At 36.7% G+C, this 24,265-nt stretch overlaps 1 protein-coding gene and 1 long non-coding RNA gene across 5 annotated transcripts in view; one reads left to right on the top strand and one right to left on the bottom strand.

Moving 5' to 3' along the window:
* Window positions 1-24,265, top strand: part of LOC117290318 (EF-hand calcium-binding domain-containing protein 11-like) — a 41,322-nt gene that overhangs the window by 15,022 nt on the left and 2,035 nt on the right. Inside the window, exons 6-8 of one of the 3 annotated variants that reach the window (XR_004519039.1) lie at window positions 2,530-2,638; window positions 6,184-6,308; window positions 6,403-6,965. Coding sequence is in view for 1 of the 3 variants with exons in the window: in XM_033771643.1 (XP_033627534.1) it covers window positions 2,530-2,614 (85 nt within the window). In the remaining 2 variants the exon portion in view is untranslated. Of the gene's footprint in view, window positions 1-2,529; window positions 2,639-6,183; window positions 6,966-24,265 lie in introns of those variants that run through there. The other 2 variants (XR_004519038.1, XM_033771643.1) reach the window with 2 other exon arrangements.
* LOC117290329 lies at window positions 8,259-23,870 on the bottom strand. 2 transcript variants are annotated; one of them, XR_004519041.1, is made up of 3 exons: window positions 23,786-23,870; window positions 10,661-10,806; window positions 8,259-9,226 (listed from the first exon to the last, which is right to left on the bottom strand). It is a non-coding gene; the product is annotated as an uncharacterized LOC117290329 (long non-coding RNA). The 2 variants fall into 2 exon arrangements; XR_004519040.1 differs by lacking the exon at window positions 23,786-23,870 and adding an exon at window positions 18,444-18,790.

Raw genomic sequence — 24,265 nt, 5'->3', positions numbered from 1 at the left:
TGTTGCACGTCACGTGGTTGTTTCTCGACCAATCAAACTTCACAACTTGTTACCGAGGTATAACAATACTGAATGACATTTTGCAGAGAGCCTTTAATGCAGTTGATGAATGTAATTGACATTGGATTCAAATGCAGGTTCATGTGAACACCTTTTAGGTGATTAAAAAGCTGAACCCATTGTGTCTTTGGCTAAAAAACCCTCATGCATCCTCCAAAATACTGCAATGTATGGTAACTCATCTCAACACCTATATGGCCTAATGATATAAACATTTGCTGTTTGGCTTGGCACTATAGTACCATATCCTACAAAGTCTCAGGCAACTTCCTGAATAGCATATTGGAGGATTTGGGATCACTGTGGTTTTAAGCATGCGTCACTAAGGGAACTTCAATGTGTGGTGAAGAGGTTTTCAACTAGTGGTTTCATCCCAACGAGGCCTGGTTCTTGATAATTTTACCGAGACGAAGTCAAGGTAAATTATCAAGAACCAGGCCTCGGAGGGTTTAAACCACTAGTTGAAAACCGATTCAACACACTTTGATTCCCATTCATAAATACCTTTTCGGTCAAAAAACATCAACACTTACGGTCAAAAAGTAAAATAAATGCAAAAATTATAATTGTTCAATGATTTCTTTCAACACAACACCCCTCCAGCTATGAAATGGTAAGGCCCGGTCAAGGCCCTCGGGTAAACAACTCCTTAAAAGGGAATGCTGTGCGCGTCGCGCATATCACGTGATGTGGCACAACTGTCTCAGCCGTTGCTCTCGACCAATAGGAATGTAGAAACTCTCTTATAAGCACAGGTGCAAACTCGCGTGTCATAAACTGGTCATAAACAAAGGTTTATACACACCCACGTGACGCGCTCTCCACCAATAGGAATAGCGAAACTGTCTGAGGTATTTATGAATATTTGATAATAAGGGGGTCCATTAAATATACAAGAGGTCATTTTGATTCCTTATAGACCTATATAGGGCTATGATTTTATCATTCACTGCTGCACCAGGCATGCCAGGGTATTGAAATGCAATGTTTGTTCAGCCAGTTGGGTGTCTGGGTGTCTTCGGGACACCCAGTATTGATTTTGGACAACATGGCATGCTTAATATGTTATTATATTTTGTTGTGCTGATAATGAACAATTGGACACTCGATAATAAAACCTATGACACAGATTTGATGTCATGCACATGTGTGTACCCATGGCTTGATCTAATAGTTTGCCAATATTGGTCTGAAGATGTGAACGATGTTCTTGGGTTGGTTGGCTGCATATTGTGCCACAGCACCTTGTAAACCATTACATGGTGCTTTTTAAAAGAAAAAGGTCTCATACTTCAAAAACATTGCTCCACGTAGCAGGAAAATACTGACTGTTGGAGTGCCATGAGCCTCACTGAGTGACGGATTTGTGCGCTATCATAAGAAGCAAGTATTGTTATCAATAAAAGCATAGTGTCAAATAAAAACAAGACTTAATATTTATGCATGAGTACATGTATGTCACAATTCTAACCTAAAACGAGGCCATAGGCGCAGCCACTGCAAGTGGTGGCGGACGTGCGCCTATGGCCTCATTTTGGGTAAGAATTATGACGTCATGCATAAATATTAAGAGAGTATGCATGATCATGCAGTGATCCAGCCAAAGCCAACCATGGCTGTAGCAGGTTATGGGACGGGCCTTTGCTTGTTCTCTTTTCAAGGCTGTGAAGTTGTCACACAGAAGTGGTGGCCATTTTGAAAGTCACAATGTATGTTATTTCCTGTTTGTCCACAGAATTATATACTTCATAATACTTCTTTTGAATATTTTCATCCAAACATGCTAAAATGTGCTATTGTGCGAGTTTAAAAATGGCATCCAACAACCACACGCAAACCGCTATCCAGTCAGTCTGATAGAAATCAGTGATTCAATCCAATGATAGCATAAAGACAGGAAGTTAACTCTGTGTGTCTGCTGCCACCTAGTGTCATAAAGGCTCCATTCACCTAGACTGGGTCCCTGTCTTTATCCGCAAGGATAAAGACAGGTCCCCGCTGTCAGATCCAGTGATTCCATTGGATACAATCATCGTTTGATAAACGTGCAGTGACATAGATGCCCAAATAGTCACTGCTGTCACGTCCGCAATAGAAGTTGACAGCGTATCTCTATGTGAAATGACCGATGTCAGAGGTCAAACTACACGCCGGTTTTGCAATTTTTTGAGCCTCAAAGTGTGACGTCAGATGTTCAGGCTACTCTTTACCTTCCCTATTAAATGTTCCAACACAGTAAGCTTGCTTTGTATTATCAAAATGTTTTTTTTTAATGAATTTAATCCCTGGAAACCTGCATTGAAATGCGGAGACTTTTGAATCTGACAAGTTAACAACAACATGCCTTTTAATATTAACTTTAAAACCACCCACTCTTCCCACCCTTTCTTTTTTCATTTTATTTTCTCTCTTTGTACTGGAAAAGAAAAACAATTTTAGTTTTATTTTGTCAATTTGTTTTGTTTTCAGGGAGATAGATAGGGATGGAGATGGGCGTGTCAGTTATAGAGATTTTGAATTCATGATGAAGTTCAGGCTGGCAGATGGATTTTGAGCAGCTCAACAAGGACAGGGATAGGTATGTCACATACAGAGACTTCAAATTATGTCTGCTGTCGTTTTTATTGCTGTAATCGGATAGGTTTTGGCAATCAAAATAAGCAATGGTGATTTGGAGTTCTTCAAACACTATTTTCTTGACAGAGACAGTTTGTCAGGCTTTATGTGTTGGTAGAAACCTTAAAATCAGATGTAGATGGAAACTACTGGGTTTATTTTAGTCGGTAGTTTGTCAGCCATTCTGCCATTAACTGTAATATTTTAAATGAGGCAAGAGAAAGGCATCTGAGCATCTCATCAAGGATGAATGATGAAGACCTTAGAAGACCTACCATAAGACTTGCATGTATAAAGTTCTCCCCAAGGAAGCTCTTTCATGTATCCAGGGATAAGATTCTTCGGCCTTTTGGTGGAATTCTTTCTTTGAAAAAGCGTTTTTTAAGATCGCCCAGAAAGCCAAGTTTGCGACAAAAAGGCAACTTTTTTCCAACTTCACTTCTTACATGTCATACAAAACATTTTTCTTCAGTGTCCTAAACAGAAACATGAAAAGCTGGCGTACTCAGTTCCAAATATAATCAGTTATCATTACATACATTTTCATTCTTTCGCAAGAGTTTTGAATTAAAGGCAGTGGATTGGTAATTACTCAAAATAATTATTAGCATAAAATCTTTCTTGGTGACGAGTAACGGGGAGCTGTTGATGGTATAAAACACTGTGAGAAACAGCTCCCTCTGAAGTGCCATAGTTTTCGAGAAAGAAGTAATATCCACGAATTTGATTTCGAGACCTCAGATTTAGAATTTGAGGTCTCAAAGTCAACTATCTTCATAAACGCACACAACTTCGTGTGACAAGGGTTATTTTTCTTTCGATATTATCTCGCAACTTCGATGACCGATTAAGCTCAAATTTTCACAGGTTTGTTATTTTACGCATATGTTGAGATACACCAACAGTGAAGGCTAGTCTTTGACAATTACCAATAGTGTCTGTCCAAATTTATCAACTCTCCTTGTATAAACAAACATCTTTAGACTTCGATTTTGACTAGGGTCTGGTCTTTAATTTTCAATACACATCTATATATGTACAAATTTGACTAGTCAGTTAGTTATAATGTGGCACAAAATACACTGTCAGTTTTTCAAACTAGAATATGTTCTTTTCTCGTGCAAAACATAGTTACGCTTATATTATAAAAAAACACAATTTTCATTAGAAATATGCACAATCACTAGGATCACTGGCATATAAAATACCATTAGGAACTAACCATTTTGATCTATAACCATATTAAATGTAACTTATGCCGTTTACGCAGCTGGGAATTTTAAGCGAAGCAATATTTTGTTCAAAGGAAATAAATTTACTGAATTTGTTCATGATGCTTCAACATGCAAATTGGAATATCACAGTTAACGAGACTTGAAATGTGCAATATTGTTTTGTTTAACTAGATTTAAATAAAGTTCACAAAGCGACAAACCAAATCAACCTCCAAGAAGCCAAATTAACCATGGACCAAATAAAATATAACTCAGGTATAGTGTTCATTTCTCACTCTTGTTGTCTTGCAATTACACTGGCAGGTCTGTGGCTTATTTTGATCATTAATGAAGACAATGGGTTGCAACTATTAATACTTTAATGTGTGATAAACACATTTGGATTGGACATGTTGAACTATGTAAAAGATCATATTTCACACTATTGGTTTTGTGTAAACTTTTAAGGTAAGACAGCAAAAAAACAGCATTTACTAACACTTTAAGGCAAAGTTTTAGGTCGCTAAGATATATACTTTCCTGAACTCATGAATTTTATGAAATAAATGTCTGTAAAATCTTACTTATTGATACATACATAGATTACAACCAAACACACAGAGATACAGAACTCAATCCTCAGACATACAAGATTTATTTGAAACAAAACACTTTAGAAGAAAGATTTTCAAAGTCATCACCTATGGACTCTTTGCCTATTGGGTTCCAAGCTCAAATAGCGCCCTCTCTCTGAGATCAAAGGACAGGCTGGTTGAGCTTGCCTTATTTACTATGCAGTCTTGTTTGAATTTAGCTACGTGTATGACAATCTGCAAGGATGCTTCTGGTATCAAATACCTTTCTTTTCAATCTACATTTGAGGAAAAAAATGTGTACACTTTACAAAAGAAACATTTCCCTCTTAACTATCCTACTGCCCGACCATTCAATATGATCCAGTGCTAGCCTGTTAACTTAAACAGCCAAGAAAGGATGATCTCAAATATATAGATATTACAGCTTTACACCATGATATCCCACTAAAAACTCAACAGCGGGGTTTTTGAAAAAGGTGAAATTAAATTTTCATTCTGAAAAACCAACAACTGCAACTTTGTGATGTTATTTCTCTTCATGTATAACAAATGTTCAAAAATAAACCACCTGTTGGCTTTTGCTGATGTGACCAAGACTCAAGATCATCCACTTCCAGATGACTCGCCCGATCGTCGCACACGTGTGTGTGTGTGTGTGTGTTAGGGTTTACCTCTGTCATGTCTTTGACCCGTCGACCGTCGTGATTTTTAGCCGCCGCTCACGTCACAGGGGTATTACGTAATCATTATCATTCATAAGTAGCTTTGACTCTCGGCTGAAAAAGCCGGTCGGCCGGGTGCATTTTTGACTCGAGTTATCTACTACTAAATGCAAATTTTGAGAGTAAAATGTTTTTTTTTACCGGTATCTACAATGTCTATTTGGCCATTAAAAGGTAATAGTTGAAATATTGAGATGATCCTTTATTGACTGTTTAATATCATGTGTTGAATGCATACACTGTACAACATACTTAACCTTCCCACCATCTGACCATTTCAATATCATCCAAATGGTTTGGAATCATATATTCCAGCCTGCTTCATGATTTCATGTGGTGAATGCATAAAACACATAGTTTTGTGCACAGTTGCTCCACTATACACAACCGGGGCCTGCTCAGCACAAACATTTACTTAGCATGAAATTTCGTCCTTGATAAAAACAGGATTATGGTTACTGGTATTAAGCTATTGTTTGCTTATCCTGAAAATCACGTGGACATTTCATGCTAAGCAAATTTTTGTGCTTAGCAGCTCTATGAACTTGGGCCCAGATGGACTCGGTTTTAAAGTAACAAGATGGAAGACATTCAGTATACTGTAAGCATAGAGTTTTAAGAACTAGAGGGTGTTACTGTTACTGGTCTAGTTTACGCAGCCCAGCAAGCGGCCATCTTTGTAAAATGAAAAAAAAAAAACATTGGATAGCGTATCCTTATCAGACACACGCATCAACATATATGTACTTCATATTCAAAGCGATACAATGTCATCTTACAAAATGGCATGCGTGTTTTCTTGCAGTCCCGACGCATTTGTGCATGCAGCATCACCAGTGTGCCCTCTAGTTCTTACAAATAACTCTATGACTGTAAGTGATGTACTGTGTACTCTCACTAGTCTACTAAAGAAATTAAGAACTTAATGTAACCCCAAAGTAAAATTTGATCCCCATTTGTTTTCTCACTATTTAGTAGTGATACACTTGGATTATGGGATGGTACAGCACTTCCTGTGAATGGGACCGTAGCTTCAGCAACACTCAATAACTAGCTTACCTCTACCGGTTGACTCGTGGGCAGAAATGCGCTGTATTGAGGTAACTATAACTTTGTTTTGTGTCTGTAAATTCCTGGGTCAATTTCATTATCATAAAGCTGTTTACTAAGTACATTTTGTGCTTACTTTTGCAGAATAAATGATCAAGACAATTTACAGTGAATGGAGGTCTTCACAATGAATTTAAAAGGGACTGTGCTGTCTTGATCAAAGAAGATCTGTGGCTGACACATGGACTTATGTAGAAATGACATTTTGGATAATTCCACTTCATTAGGAACAAGAAGGAATGCAGAATAACAACCTGTGTTTTCTATACCAACCTAGTGGAGAGATCAGATTTGACTATTTGCAATCACTGGAAGCTTGGCTGTGGAGCTTGTGAGCAAAGATACAGAGCTATGAAAACAAAATTGACTGGCTTGAACGCTTCTTTGTAAGGGCAATTACATTTGCCTATGAGAAGAAGAAGAGAAGAACTATATATAAGTAATCACACAAGCGCGAGTGGAAAACGGAAAAATATAGCGTTTCTGCGTGCCATATCAAACGAGGCCAAAGTTAGGTTTATGTACAGTTCCACGGGGTCGAACGTACATTTCGGACACTTTAACAGAGTGTATTATTACAGTGGTATAAATAAAAGGAATTTTTATTCTGGATAGAGGTATAAGGCAGTCACTAAATGTATTTTATCGGACGTACTCAGAGAAACGCCTTTTTATGAAAACCAATATTTGTAGTTCAAACTCTGTGATGTGTTTGAACTTTAATGCAATTTTTTCTTATTTATGGATTCATCAGACCTCTGTCATTACACTTTACCATAAGACATTTGGTTTTTAAATTTGAATTTTAAGGAACGGCATTTAATATATTGGTGTCGAACGTACATTTCACAGTGTCGGACGTACTTGTCCGAAATTGCATTCAAAAATAGGTAACAATCAGTTCAACTTTTCACTTTTGTTATAAAATAATGATTTAATCTACCAATTTGGTGTTGTAATATCAGATTAAATCATTATTTGTTGAAAAAAGTTGTTTAATTGTCAAATTATACCACGTTTTGAGATCAATAGAAACAATGTGCATGTGTAATGCAACTTGTACATGATGTACATGCGTATCCTTATGCATACCAAAACTGGCTAAACACCCAAGTTTCAAAATGTTGCCTAACAATGAAAGATATGAGTCTGCAAAAATAACATTTGGCAAAATAAAATTAAAGTTTAAAGTTCTCGGTGGGTAACTGTTGCCAAGGTCAGAGGTCACCAAGAATTTTGGTGTTAAATGTTTTGATATTTTCTCTCAACAACCAACTTTAGAGCATTGTCAACAGTTTACTAAATGAATGAGAGCTCTATCCTTGCTTGGGGGTTACCACATGTACCTGAATTTAACAAATATACTGCAAAAACCAAGCTTTTCTTATATTAATTATAAGTACCAGTGGGTTTTGGAAATGGAAATTAAAATTTTCTGCGGATTAAAATTATTGTGTTTTTAGCAGACAGTAAAAAAAAAGGGGAATGAAATACACTTGTTTTGAGGCAAGATTTGAGTGATTTGGGTGAGAGTTACCCTAGGTACCAATTTATAGCTTTGTATGATATTTTAAAGGCATTCAAAAAGGCTTTCACATAAATATTTTGGAGGTGTCGGACGTACGAACAAAATGCACGTCCGACACCAGGATTTTGTACGATTAAGAAGATTTTTTTAAAGAAATAATTCCATGGTTAGATAGAGGGCATCAATTGTGCTTTGTAGTGTAAATTTGAAAATTTTCTGCCCACGGTTGATATAGGGAGATTAAAATATTCACTATTTTGGTGTCGGACGTACATCGGAAAAGTAAGTTTCCTGAAATATTGAATATCATAAAATTGTTAAAGAAATTTTTAAATTTTTTTCCATCATTGTGTTGTTACCATAGCAAACTTCAAACAGGTGCAAAACCAAAACAAACACTATTTAACCACAGTAAAAAATTTGATTAATTTGGCAAAACATTATTTTTGAGCCAATTTCACTATTTTTAAAGTATTTTTTCAGTCGAAAATAGAACTTGAGCCGCTGAATATTTTCAGTAACAAATTATATTTTAATAAAATTCATACAATTAGCTACAAAAATGATGCCTCATTTGCCACATTAGTGCCATTTTGAAATTTTGGCACTGAGGTTTACATTTCTATGGAACTGCCCTTATCCAGAAAACACTGGGTGTTGAATGCTCATGATTTTTGTTGAGGGAAGTCCATTCTTCAGAATTAAATGAGTTGAAAGTTTATATCCCAGCTGCCAGATAGATGATTTGATGGTAGCGTTATTTCATGACAAACAGCATGCACTGACCATATACATAGGATTGGACACATTGACACTCACAATACGCAGAGTGCTATGTAAAAACTGGGAGTAGGTTATGGCTTATTACCACACTCCGGTTCGAGAATCTGATTGGAGGATTAGCGCGTACTGGAAGATAATGTATCTTATTGTACGTTTGCTGCCTGTGATTCTACTTACGGGTATCCCACACACAGGGAACCAGTCAATGGTAATGTTTGCTTACTGACCTTACATAGGACCTCATTGATGACAGGATTATGTTGTGATTTACAAACCCAATTTGCACCTTGTCCTTACAGGATTTTATTCCGGCAGTAAAACAGTCAAAAAGTATCCATCTTCAGACATGTTAGTCTAGTCTGAATAGGTCGAGTGAAGATCAGTGGTAGGAGTGGAGACGATGACATTGTTTTGTATATTTTCCTCTCATTCTGACTTTGTTGCAGTGGATGTGCTAGTCTCTTTTGCAGCCTGTTGTGCAGCTTTCCTTTCAGCAAAGTGTAAGATGGCTTTATCAAAGCACATAGCGATGATGGTTGTAGTGAAGACTAATGAGGCAATCATGATCATAGTCATCGCTGAGAGCTTAGACATTCCCTGAAAAGTCAATTCAATGTCAACATTATTTTGGGCTAACAGAAATAATATTACGTCACAAGTACACACCAAACAGTATTTCTCTGGAGGAAACTTTCAGATTTTAAAAAGTAATCAATTTTTTTTATTGATAATTACCACTCCTTTGTCACCAAAAGCCAATAAAATCTAACATCTTTTTTCTGTTTAATTATTTTGGAAGGAGAACTACATGTACACTGCCACACCTATCATGCTTAGCAAAGGACCTGGGCCCAATTTTATAGAGCTGCTTAAGAGAATAGTGCTTAACTTTTTCCTGCTGAGCAGAAATGGGCAGGATACAGTCACATGACAAATGGTGCATGTGAAATGGTATTTTGACTGGTAACTTTATTCTGCTAAGCATAAGTTTGTTGTGCTTACATAGCTACTTTTTGTGCTTAGGCAGCTTTAGGAAATTGGGCCCAGGCAAAGTACTTGTAACACTACTGTCCCAATCCCTTCAAAATCAAACTTCATGTTTGGATTGATTCTGAGGACTGCACTATTAAACTGATTATGCTTTACATGACATTAGGCATATCACCATAATCAGAGTCAGGACAACAGTCTGGGTGTTGAGTTAACATAGATGTTGGTTTGGTTCATAGAAATAGAACCCGAACAACGCTGAGCTCGGCCGTTCTCTGTGCCGTCTGTGGACGCGGCGTATTGATACCACGCGATACGCACGTATGGCAAAATGGCATTGCACATTGACCGTTTCTACGTGTTTTCATTGGTCTATGTCCACACGGCTTCAAAACTTTAGTGCGTGTATAACGGGGTGTTAGCGCTCTAGTCAATGTAGCTCTATGGGCCATAAACACAGAAAGAATGGCGTACGCGCATCCATAAAAATGATCTCACAACGAAATTTCACGCACAATGACGCACTCAGCGTTCTCCGGGTTCTATTTCTATGGTTTGGTTAGAGTAAGAAAGGATTTATCGGGATAACAGACCTTGAACTTGGCTCTTGAAGGGGCAAGACAATTTCTCCCTCTGGTAAGGGTTACTGGAAAATTGTATTGCAGTTTGCAAAGGGCACCATCAGTAGATGCACAGGGCACCACGGCAACAGATCGATCCATTAAGCTCAGCCCCATTGCATATTGACTAATCACAACACATTGTGCAACCAAAAGTCTGACAAAATAAGGTCTGACATGCATGCGCGTATGCTTGGCGCGCAAGCAGAGTTGTTCAGAATGGCATTGGAGAGGCTCATGTGTTCTTGCTCACACGTGCGCCGTGAGCGGATCCTAATGGATTGGTCTAATGCTGTGGGTGCTGAGGGTTATTTTGAGGCCTGGGATAATGGAGATCCAAGAATCAAGGATTTGAGAAATAAACTTGTACTTGACCCTAGGTTCAATCAAACCTTCAGAATTTTATGACTACAATACATACCGTTGCAGCTACAGTGAATAAGATAATAATAGTTGCTAGCAGGACCTTTGTGGATAATCTGGAATCAGCCATGGTTGATGAAGGGGATGCAGCTCTAGATAGTCAAAAGTATCCAATAATGTTACCAATCTTCAGTCATTTAGAATCTGGGGGGACAAAACAAACAGACCATGATCTTTTAGCAACCTCTTCATACCTTCTGGAAGAGATTGACTTTGTTTCAACCAATTAGTATTTGTTTGTTTAGTTTTAAATTGTTACATTTTATTTGTTTTTTCCCCTTAGAATTCTTTTATTGTTTTGGGGCACATTGTAACGGGAATAACCCCCAAATATGTCTATGATCCAGTACCAAAATCGATGATGCCCCAATATCAATTTTTCTTCATAAATCTATGTGTCAACGTTGTATATTGTTGCTTTCACATGTTTTATCAAAAACTGAACAAACATTACCTCAACCTTGCCATTTATGTTGTTTGGATTGCTCAGTCAGTTTATAACTAAATTTAAATCTATGGAAGAGTGTAAACAAAACTGTTATTTCAATCATTTTAATTTTCATAACACACTTAAGCACGCTGGCTAGTTGAAAAGGAAGGGAGTGGGTGCAGGTAATCTTCGAGGCAGCTTTGCAAACATCAATTGATTTGATCATAAAGAACAGATGTGATGGTCACTGATGGCTTTGTATATTGGTAACCATGGTAACAATAGATATCATGTAGCAGTTGGCCTTATTGTGAATGCTCAAGGCATCAATGGCCTGTTACAAACCATTAAAACATCCTTATATTAGGCACAAGGTGATTTTCCATTAACCGCACTAACTAAAAGTACAGTCAAATTACATTTTCAAAGGTTAACAGCTGGTGATGTGATATTACTAATTGTTCCTAATTAAAGGGCATCTCTGTGAGGGCAATTTATTAATGTCTACTGGAATATTTCAGAGGCACCAAGGAATGACAATGGTAGCAGATAAATCTATGCTCTACATCTAGGTGAATTTAGGAAGTTAAGCATTCTTAAAAACTCGGCGCTAACCGGGTTAGCAGAGAACGTTGACTGGACTGTAAGCGCAGATTTCCACAGTAAGCAGAGCCATGAAATTGCTCCCTTATGTTCCTTGTTATAAACCGTTAAATGTCAGTCTAAGTAATGGAAAGCAAACTACATACCCTGCAATCGGTGGTACATAATTCATACAAGTATTTTTCAACCTGGTAGTTCTCATAGGGTATTATAATGGTAAACTCTCATTTATTCTAATAGGTGCCAATGTCTCAAGAAAACAACATTTTGTATACATGGTTTCTAAAACTCAAAGTACAGGATTAGTAATTATCAAGAGGGTAGTACATATCCATCCATTCACAAGGCTCCATCCACTTTGCCTTTGATATCAAATGTTTGCCTTCTTGGACTTGACATCTCCACCAATGCCTGTTGGGAGAGGTACATGTATATCTTAGGCATTGCAAAGTGTGCTTCCATGCGAGTTGGTTGTCTATATTGAGCTCAGAAGCTCTTACCTCCTGATGCTACTCTCCACCTGTATAAGACAACTATACGTCCCCTAATGGCATGAATGGAGTATTAATGTCACATTTGTGCGGGAGCTTCTGCTGTCACTTATCTTTATTAGATAGAGTGCAGAAGCGTATTGTTAATCTTGTTGGTGAAGTGTTGGGATCAACGACACAACCTCTTTCCCATTGAGGGTCTGTAGCCAGCTTCTCTTTTCTTAAGATATTTTCATGTAAACTGTGCCACTCTGACCTGGGGTGACACTCGCGCAAACATTGCCAACAGTTGCCACAAATTTCAAGTGGAACGAGTTGTGCACGCCACCGTTGGCGAACGTTTGCAATCTTACGCGAACATACTTCTGAGGTGTTGGCAAGGGTTTTTATAAATGGCGGACAAGCATACGGTATTATTTCTTTGTCATAATCATAATAATATTGTATTTTCGGTGGATGATAATGCAGATTTAAAATAACAAAGTTTAGTTGATGTAATGATGTAAAAAAGAGGACTATTACAGCAAAAACAAAGTAAAACAAAAAACTATGATGGTGGGCGCCATCTTCATTTCAGGGCGCTGCCAGATTGACATCACGTAATACGCACCAATCATTCCAAAGACAAACAACGTTTGCGCGAACAGTTGCGATTCGTTTGCGCGAGTGGAACGCACCCCAGGTGTCTCCTGTCAGGATATTTGAGCGTACACTCTCGCTTTGTTAAGATGTAGAACAAAGAGTCATTCCAACAGCTTTAATCCACATACTGAATCTCTCCTTGCCTGGACTTTCTTGCCTGGTGGATTGTTCCCTCCATTAAACAATCTAGATTCTTATACCTCGGTAACAAATTGTAGAGTTTTATTGGTCAAGAACCAACAATGTGATGTGATACAAAGATCCGTGTTGGTCGATTTCCAGCACTTTGTTTGAAACAGCCGTGGGTTCGAGGGAACAGTGAAGAATTGTTTATTATTTTAACAACTGTTCGTCTGCTTATTAAACTATGCATACTCTGTGGTAATAATGTTTGAAGATGACAACATAACTTCAAGAAGAGAAGTAATAATGGCTTCGCCCTGGGTGCCATTTTCCCCCTCAGGGGACAAAACACCACGGACCCGACCACAGCGTGCAACAATTGTATACTGTTTTAAAAGTGATTCCTACCTTCAGCTCATATTAAATATTTGTTTCTTTTCTTGTAGTGCCTTAACAAGAGTGCCTTTAAGCTTTGTTTGGGGTTAAGTTGCATATAAAATATAGCAAAATTGACTGGGATCAATCTGACGATTAAGTTTGTCTGCATACCAATCCTCCATAGAAATATTTCCATGTGAAATAGACCAGGTGGCCGAGTATCGGTGACCATGAATGAGCAATCACTATTAACCTCTGTATTCTATACAAATCAGGCATGCAATAATTATTTAGCCGATTAGCTGATGTCATTTTTAAAGAACATTAAAATGTTTAAAATACTGTATGTACAAAGTTTAAGTGCGGCTGTCCATGGCAATTTCTCATTTGTCCAAGTACATCAGTGCATCAGGCATGAGAATGAGCTTTGTTTAAAAAAAAACAGAAAATGGCGATGAACATAAAACTGTATTGCAATCCAGAGTCTAATGTATTTAAAACAGACAGTTGAAGTCAATGACTCTTTATCACAAACTGGTCATTTACCAATTAGTAAAATGAGTTTTGTGTCCACAGATTATCAAATGCGGAGTTGATGCTTTATGATTTTAGTCATTCATACAGGTTGAAATCAATCCAATATTTCAGAAATATTGCTTGAACCAATTTTTGTGACACTTTTCTGCCTGGGTGTACAATCAATGGAGATTCTTTATAAGCATGTGATCAATATGCAAAATAGGTGTCTGATGAGCGTCTTGTGTATAATTGTGAGGGTTGAGATATAGAAAATGAAGTCTCCACAACTCACTGTTTATTTGGGTTGCTGCAATTGTATTTAACAAGAATATACGTGTAATGCGTAAAAATCCCCAACAAAATATTACTGGAAGGTCAACATCTGAAATTTAAAACGCAGCAGATCCTTTAAAATTCACTGTCCAACTTAATGTAACTTGTTCTTTACAGGTTTTATTTCGGTCTTTATGAACAGATCTCAGAAATGTTGTACAAAATGTCAATCATATGTCGCTTAGTTGTCTAATTTGCAAAGATTGCTCATACAGTTGTACATGATATTTTAAAACTGACTATAACAGCAGTAGACCCTTTAAGAGCATGAAGTTGTTAGGAGATGAATGCAATCTGATATGCCATGTATAAACTAAATGGAATCCAAGCTCATATATGGATGTGCTCTGTGCTCCAGACGTGGGTACAATACTATGTGGGCTCAAGACAATGAGCGTATAGCGGGAATCCATGGCAAATATACTGTGCCAGCAGAATTTACAGACATCATTGATTTAAATGTTTATTCAGGCAAAACCAAGGTCGTATTCATCAATTAAAGTATTGACTAGTCTGATATAAATGATATTACATACTGTGTGCACATTATACGAATAATGACAGAAGGGCTTGAATGTCAATCTACACTAAACCACATTTCTTGTGCACAGTCAACTGTCACTCAACCAACAATATTTTATACAAAATATTATCATATTATTCTATTCATTCTCCACTAAGTTGACTGCCTGTGTGCATTTTATAATCCTTTGTTTAATGTCAATCACATTTTTGTTTACTGTCTGTAATTTTCATGTTTTAAAGATGCTATGTCAGATTTTTTGCCCCAAACATTAAAAAATAGATTTTTGAGTGAATGGTATTTCAAAGAGTATCACCCACTCTAACGAAAAGAAAAGTTTAACTTTTACTTTTAATGGTCAGGAACCATGACAAAAATTTAAAACGTTTCTTATAGTACACAAAAGAATTGGTCATGTGATATATTGTCGGGATCCCAACAAAAACTAATTTTGAGCACTTTATGTCACTGCTACTAACAATTGGCGGACTTTTTTTCGAGCAATGGCTCAAATGAAAACTTGTAACTTTCTCGACCCCAATCAAAATAGCTATTGAATTTTAAATCAAAACGTTTGGGTCAAATCAGCCAAAAATCTGACATACATAGCATCTTTAACTGTAAATTTTGTAAATTCAATGTAAATATGCCCATGGCAACCAAATTGAACGTTTTTAATAAACCATAAATATTAATAATAATAATTCATTTGGGGTTTTTAAAAACTTTATTTGCCAAACTTGTAGGAGGATGTTGAAAATTGAAAAAAAGCTGAAGTGTCAGTAGTGAACCTTCAAAAGTATGTGGTTGGAAAAACATTAGACTGCTGGACATGCTATAATAACAATAAAGACACATGGTACATTGTAATTGACTACAATCGAATACTACATATTTAGTGAATCACTGAACAAAATATTATTGTCTGTTTTCAAGACTTGAATGTTAAAAATATTTGAATGAAGCAAATTTTGATCAGCTACCCATTTTAAATATTGAATATTTGCACATATCTCAAGTCTGGATCTCCTGTTACCAAAGTGAATCGACATTACACAGCAGCCTGATAGTCTTGGCCTTTATAGTCCATGCATACTGGCGCCTTAGATGTACAATGTTCAGTGTCTAACACTAGACAAATATGGGTTGGCAAAGCAATGAGCGCCTTAACTAACTCTTGGAAACAGCCTTGTGTTTAACTCCTTTTCAACCAAATACATGCAAATACAAAGCATACTTCATCTAGTCTTTGTTAGTTGACCCAGTAGCAAATTAACTGCATCTAGTGGTTGGTCCAGATAATCTGCATACTTGCATTATTAATAAGTTGACTGAATAATTCTTGTTTTTTTGCAAGTCAGTCAACTCCTTGTGGCTTCCCACTTCTTGTTTGTATTTGTGTATGTGATGCTCACAGTGGCCTTGACACTCAGTGCTCACAGTGGACCTGAGTTGGTATACAGGACACAACATGTAAGCCAACCCATAGTCCAAAACTGCCTGCAAGACCTTTCCAAATTGGTACTTTATTCAGACAAACACCAATAACTTTTATGGTTATGTCCCCCAACCCATCACACAATCCTGTTGTATAAGCTCTCGGTCTATATGGTGGCATTTGTAGCCCTAATTGACTTCACAGGTTGAGTCTGATGGACCATGTAGACAGTATTTGTTGGACCAGTGCTCCCTGCAGCCTTATAATAACACCCCGCTGGACAAAAATGTCCAGCAACTTGCAGTTTGTATACATGTTTTGGTTTATTCCTTACATCTGCTCAATTTCAAACCCATGACCTCTTACTGCAATTACAGCCACTGACCTCACCCATTGACCAGTGGCCGATTTCACATATCGCTAGGATTAATTCTATCTCGAGTTAGGACGAGTAACCAGTCCTAACTTAGGATGGGTTCAATGCGTCCTACGTCTTTGGATAGGGAACTTAACTCGTCTTAAGTCCTAAGATTAATCCTAAGTTAGGATGAGTTTGGTGAAACCGACGGCAGGGCCACTATTTTATAGAGCTGCGAAAGCACAAAAAGTATCCTAAGCTGAGAACAAAAACATTCATGCATACCAGATTTAGGTTACCAGCCAAAATAAAATGTTGCAGTACCTTTTTGTGAATGAATCCTGCTCATTTTTGCTCGGCAGAAATGTGTTAAAGCAATATTTTTTTTAAGGCAGCTCTGTGAAATTTGGCCTTGAGCTCATAGTTCCATTCTTTGAGTTTTGTCCTGCAAGACTTTTACCAACCTTTTGCATACCAACCTTTAATCTCTATGAAACTATTCTTAATATATCAATTCAAACATAGATACGTCATGTACATATTAAATATGGTGCAGTAAAGAATTTACTATTATCAGTGAGGAAGTTGATAAATATCCTCATTATTCTAATGTCACCACACTGGGATTTGTGTTTATATACAAAATCAAAAAATTTAAAATCCATCTCAATGTAAAGACAGGGATTGTACTGGTAATGCTTTTAGTTACCATTCAAACTACATCACTACTCCAGCCAATGCCTCAATCACTAATACAAATTTACCACCAAATAAACCCTTGTTTAGTGGACTTCAGATAATAGTCATGTTAAAGAACACAATTTATTCATCATACTCAAGCATAAGCAAGGAAACTTTGCGAGTGTGAGTGTGTTTAAAGTCACCTACATGTAGAAATATATAAAAAAATTCAAACATAAGAGTATATGTTTCTGAACAATAAAATAATTTCTTGAGTAATTGTTTTTAACATTTATATGTTAAAAAAACAAAATAAAGTTGTTTGGGGCCGACTCCGCCTACCCCTTTTGTGACGTCAATCGAGGCAGACTTTGCCTCGATCGAACATCGAACACACATACGTGCAAGTACATTCAAGTCCTATTCGTGAGTTTGTACGTTTCGAAAAAGGTTTTTTCTTGCATTTTTCTTGCAATGTCGACCAGGTGTATTGCTGCTGCATGGATGCAGCAAAACAACTAAAGATGGGTCAGTTTGCAAGTCTTTTCCAGCGCTGTGCAGCAAACACTTCGAGTCGTCGTGCTTTGAGAATCCGGAATACACTACACATTTTGACATGAAGAGAAAAGTTCTTTTCTAAAACATGACGCCATCCCAACAATTTTTCCAGCTAGTGGGGTAGTCGAAGAAGGTACCTGAAAGATGTAATGAACCTGAAGGAGCGTTTGCCTAACGTGAAAAAAATCAGGTATTGTTTCAACTTTGAGGGCATGTTTTTAGCTTGCGCCAAGCGTCACTATCTTGTGTTGGCACTGCATGCGATTAATCGCGCCTCGATTGACGTCACGAGCAGCGCCCTCTCGGGTCGGGCTTATTTTAAAATTTGTAAATAACATGGAAGCTAATTTTTTTAAACCTTATAGTTAATTGTTTATTCATATTTCACTCATCAAAACACATATTTTAGTGACAAAAGCTTTATTTTGACAAAATACCGCTTCCAGGGGACTTTAACGTTGTTAGGCGTTCTTTGCTGTCACGGCTCACACTTGAAGCTGATCATGTAAGCAGTGACTTTGGGTGTAGAGTTCTCCTGTAAGCAGAACCATGCAGTGTGGCCTGAGGTCTAAAAAGATAGTTCTCAAACCCTTACATGTATGTGATTCAGACATTTTTGCATTTTGCAGATGCCTATTAGCATGAAATTAAAGTTACACAATTGGTCCAATCCAATCATGCCTCAAACCAAGGTTTCTGCTTACCAGTTCCAAGAAGGCATAACCTCAACTTCTACCATCCCATCGGACTGTGATTTCTGCCTTGTTTTGATGGATGCTACGATACAGACACTCAATAAATCCACAGATAGTAATCAACAAACAGATTCTTTCATGGAACAGTGTGCAATCAAATCTGGTGCTATCTCCTAGGATATCCGATAACTTCCAAGGGTCTTCAATGTATGACTCCTCTCCAAGCAATCTCTAAATCTTTCTGCATTCCCACCAAGACATACACTCCCAAACAAATAATTCACATCTATTTTTAAACTTCCAGATATGATTGGTTGGTGAGAATTCTAGGTATAAATTGTTGGTGTTACGTGCTGCCTGGCGTGTGTCAGTTTTCTGATGGCTTATTTTCATTGGTTTCCCTTAAGGCATTGATGCACATGAGTTGACCCACATTCCTTGAATACATAACTTGTTCTGAGGGTAATAGCTGGTACTTTGATGAACTGACTGTAGAGATAGTCAAGCCATAAATCTAAACATCATAAATGTATGGAGCTAAACCTCATAAAAACAGATTTGCTGCAAAATATACTTATAAAATACGGGATTGGTATAAATTATTTTAAGTTTTCCCCCTTAAGTCCAAACTCTACGAAAGATTTCCATTTGAAAAATATCAAATTTGAGAAAAAAGTTTTAAGGGCATATGAATGCCCTTAAAATAACCACTGCTTAGGCCTACATTATTTTAGTTGCCACAATTGAAATAAGCATATTTATAAACATGCACAAAATTCCTTACAAAATATAAACTGTTTTTCATTGTTGGCATTGAAATGTGTGAAGCCCTGTCACAGTGAGGATATACAAGGATTATTAGGCCCGTTGAGCCTTATTAGGCCCGTTGAGCCTTATTAGGCCCGTTGAGCCTTGATGATGTATTTGGGCTGTGTGTAATCAAAAGGATGTGGTCTGTTAAGGTTTTACACTCCTAGGTTAAGATGTATATGATCCAAGCTCAATTTCATAATTCAACTCTCTTTTGCTGCGGAAAGGTTTGCATGTAACAACTGAATAAAATCTTTTGGGAAGAACTGTTGGTTCTGAGAACTCAGGGGTCTAGTCATAAACAAGTTTTACTTCCTATAACATGCACAATTTGAAATCTTGCCACCAAATCTTAAAAGAAAGGTAACTGTTGCTCATCATAAACCATGTTGCTAACTGAAATTTTATTAAATGTTTATTTGTCTGCTTACCATTTCATGAAATCAGCCAGGCACAGTCCATATAGTTCATGAGGCTAATATGTAAGTACACAAATTTGCTAACCACAGAAACATAGCCTATACGCTGCTGGGTATAAAACTAGCTTGCAACACTAAGTTTCAGAGCTAAGCATTTAACCAGTCTCATTTAATATACATGTACATATTATGATGTTCTGACTGGTTCTCGCCAAACTTGATTGCTTTACAGCTTAGCTTATCATCCAAATACCATACCCCGCGGCATTCATTCTTATCCCAGGTAGTTTTTGCTGCTGAGCAGTTTGCGGAAATTGTGTTGATCCTTACCTCCCATGTATTGATAAATCCAGGCTTGACAATGAACATGTCCACACATTTCGAGAAAGGGCTAAACGGGCAACTGCAGTTGTCGATTCAAGTCTAGACATCTGTCAATAGTATTGATATAACAACTAAATATACTTCACAATAGTGAGTCAATTGAAAAACAGTGACGATTCTGTGCCATATGCCTAGTTAAAGGTGAAGTCTGCGTGTTTGAAAGGATTTGGGTACTCTTTGTAGGAAAAAAAAACCCACAATGTCCATAGATTTACAATAAACTTTACACGAGTTGAAGATAATGATGGTAGAAAGCTTCCCTGAAAATATTACTTGCTGAGGTGCTGTAGTTTTTGAGAAATGAATAAAACAAGTCACAAAAATAGTTTTCGTCTTAGTGAGACAATTAATTGTTTTCTTATGATAGTATTTGTACCGTAGGCCTCACTGGTAATACATTTTACAGGAGAGGAACATAATTTATATGACATTGTTCACTCACTTCTTAAAAATTACAGCACCTCAGCAAGTAAAATTTTAAACTACTAATCATTAATTTCAAACGGAGGAGTAAATAACTGGGATTTTTTTTTTTTTCAATCAAATCTGGTGATCATAAGAACCAATGAAAATTTATTTGCCGCATGTTGGTTTTTGTCTGTACTGTATGAATCATGGCCAGTTTTAATTTCCCCAGTGTGGGATAATAAAGTTCTTATCTTATCTTATCTTATCTTACCAAAATTATTGAAGCAATTAAAATTAGTAATTATGGAGGTGGGGGGGGGGTAACTGAAAATTATCTCAACTCGGACATTACTTCAGTTGAAAATATTTCACTGGTATGAACTTTATAGTCAGGTAAACTTATCATTTTTTATTTTAATTTATATATACTAAATCTGTATTTAATCCCCAAGTTCAGTTATGAAGTGGAATCTGCTGTATGAATAGAAAAATGATAATAAAAGTGAATGGAAATGCTGGAAGCCTTTTAAGTTTATCATCAACATTTCTCACCTAAATTTAATTACTTCAGAATATTGCTTAGCAAGTTACATGTGCTGGTATCTTCATTCTGACATTTGTTTTTTGCATGTTAGACCTAAAATTATAACATATGTGGGATTGATAAATTCCTTTCCGATGGGCAAAAATTATATGTATTTTTCAAATATCCTTCAAGCAAAATGTCATGTAGGCCCTATGTAATACATAGTACCAATCCTTACATAGCACCAATATAATGGATATTTAGTTTGTAAAGTTATCAGGTATTACTATGGGTCTTTTGAAGTTTTTGTGATATAATTGTTCTTTTTTGACTTCAAGTTCATTGCTGTTTGCTCACGGTCTGGTAAATGAGATAACATTATTTGGAGACAACACATGTCCTCAATGTGGAATCCAAAGAAACTGTTTCTTTCAATAAGTACATGTAGTTTCATTAGCCAAAACATTTCTAACCAACAAATCTTTGCTTACTTTGAACATGGAATTATGGGATAGCAAGCTTTGTTTACGCTACAGTTTAGCCCCTTTCACACAAGAGCAATTTAGCAAGTGTCTCTTGCTAAATTGTAGCATGGTTGTAAGATTTTACAAAATGCACCTTGTGTGAAAGGACAACAATTTTTGGAGTGTCCAGGGTCCCTTGTCAAATCTTGTCCAACATTGCTACGTGAAAGGAACCCTTGTTTAATGGACGACGTCCTAGGTGAAAATGCCCATACAGCGCATGCTATTGCGGGTGATCTTGCCCAACTAAGGTGATCAGGATTACCAATGCATCATATCACTCTCATGTCACACAAGGGTTGTTAGTTTTATAACTTTGCAGTGGGAAAGCTCACAAAATCAGTCACGCATGGTGATAACAAATAAACAATCCACGCTTGTAAATTTTGTAGCAAGGGACCCTGGCTACATTTTGGCCGTGTGAAAAGGGCTTTTCTCATCATTCCACATGCAACAGCCTAAGTAACACCCCAAGGGAAATAAATTGTAAAAAGTGTTTGAAAATGAAAACAAACACTCCTTATATTTCACCCTGTTCAAATTTATACTTAATGTTAAATTTATTAATCTTTGACCTAAAAATTATTAGTCTATAGACCCTTGTGTGCATCAAATGACAGGATTCATTTAATGCCATCTTGCAAGGTTCAGGACCTAATCTTATACTATAGAGCTGAATATTGCTTCAGAAAAACAATCAACATATTGAACAATTTCAATCTAAACTGAAAACCCATATTTTTAAGTACAGAAGTGCAAAGAGATTCATATATTGTATTATGCGCTATATAAGAACTGCCGTCAATTTCACAAAGAGTTAGGACTCGTCTTATCTCGAGTTAGGACGAGTAACCCGTCCTAACTTTAGGATGGGTTCAATGCGTCCCACGTCTTCGGATACGGAACTGAACTCGTTCTGAAGTCCTAAGATTAATCCTAAGTTAGGAAGAGTTTTGTGAAATCGACGGCTGCATTATAATATTGTGTTACAGGCTGCGATCAAGGTGTACAGTTTATTTGTTCCCGAACATCTTTGTAGTTCAAATTGGTACTTAATTCTTCAACCTTTGCTCCTAATTTGTGATTACTTTCTTAAAAAAAATACACCTTTATTTATTATTGATAATTATATACATGTATAAAAACAACTAATTATATTACAACTCTGCAGTTCAACTTTCCTTGAGTGATTGCTTATAGATAACTAATTACTCATTTGGATTCTGATTTTTAGGTGGCCTTTCTATTGTTTTTATGGTGTGGTTTCTTCATTACTATCTGGCATGTATCTTGTAACAATGTTAAAACGAACATTAGAAGAGCTTTATTGTTCATGTGCTTTTTATTTAATGTTTCTGTTTTGAGACAACAATATTCTGTTAAAAATGTGAATTCCATTTCAGCCTAAAACATTCGACCAAGAACGAAGCAAAAGCAAAATATACAGTCATTCTACAAATAAAGCCAACCACAACTACAAGTAATGAAAATTTATCTTGACAATTACAAAATAATGAGGTAAAAAAAAATACATACATTGTATTTTAAACACAACTTTTTGTTGTCAAACAAAACTTTTTAATGTGGAAAATAGGTAGACACAAAGTTGGGTCAGTATTATTTTGAGAAAGACTCTGCTAGGGTTGAAGCTTCAAGCCATTAACTATTTTTTGCATTTAAACCATCGGTCCCTTTGGTTGGTAAGTTGTTTGCAACAGCTAATTTTATTTTCTCAGTATAATTTCCTAGTTACAATTGGACTAATTTTGATGAATTAAAGGGTGGAGATGTCGGTTTGATTGAATGACAAGTTGATTGAATGTTTTGAGCAAGATACTTAGTTGATTCTCTTCGCTTAGGACTTAACAGATGAACTCTGGAAACAGAGCTAGTTCTTGTGGCTTCACACTACCTAGAGAGCTGCGAGATGATTTAAGCATAATGGTTTAATAATTAAGTAAATGGCCCATCTACTGGGGTTATCATTGTCATGCAGCATGGGTGGAGATGCAATCAAACTTCCCTTGTTACTTTTACTCGACACCAATTATGAACCAACTTACTTCCAAATTTATAAAAAACAAAAGTTGCTCCATCTTCCCCCACCCCTTTCCCTTGATATGACAATTTTTATTTCACCTCAGACACAAAGCAACTCATCATCAAGATTCTTAGGTTTTAAAAAACCCAACCAAATTAGCAATGCATGAGAGTAATATTTCCTAATGGAATCTACAGCAGGAAGTCTACCTTCTATAATTAATCAAATACTTTTCTCACCTTGTACCCATGCGCCAGTCAGCTTCAATTCGGTCTCCTAGTGCACAGCATTAATGCACGATATCAATACTGCCTGGGACTCGTCTCTCTCTCTCTCTCTAGATTCCAAAGGTTATTGCCAAGTTTTCTAAATGCCAAGCTAGCCTGGCCTATTCCTGAACTTCTCTTGCTGAGAAAATAAATAAAAAGGTCCACATGAATCTCAATTACGCACAGCTCGCGTTTGTTTACCCTACACTTACAGGGAATGTTTACACATTGCCTGCAATGTTACTACTTTTTGAAAGACTTTTGAAAAGAGTTTTTTTTATTTTATTGTTGACTATTCAGAATATCCAGCACTGTTTGTTTGGTTTAAAAAAATTATTTAGTTAAAGGAACACGTTGCCTTGGATCGGTCGAGTTGGTCTTTGAAAAGCGTTTGTAACTGTTTTTTTATAAAATGCATATGGTTAGAAAGATGTTGGAAAAGTAGAATAC

The sequence above is a fragment of the Asterias rubens genome, chromosome 1, assembly GCF_902459465.1.
Source record: "Asterias rubens chromosome 1, eAstRub1.3, whole genome shotgun sequence".
Lineage (NCBI taxonomy): Eukaryota > Metazoa > Echinodermata > Asteroidea > Forcipulatida > Asteriidae > Asterias > Asterias rubens.
The sequence above is the reverse complement of the archived record's forward strand: the minus strand, read 5'-3'. Positions and strand labels throughout refer to the sequence as shown.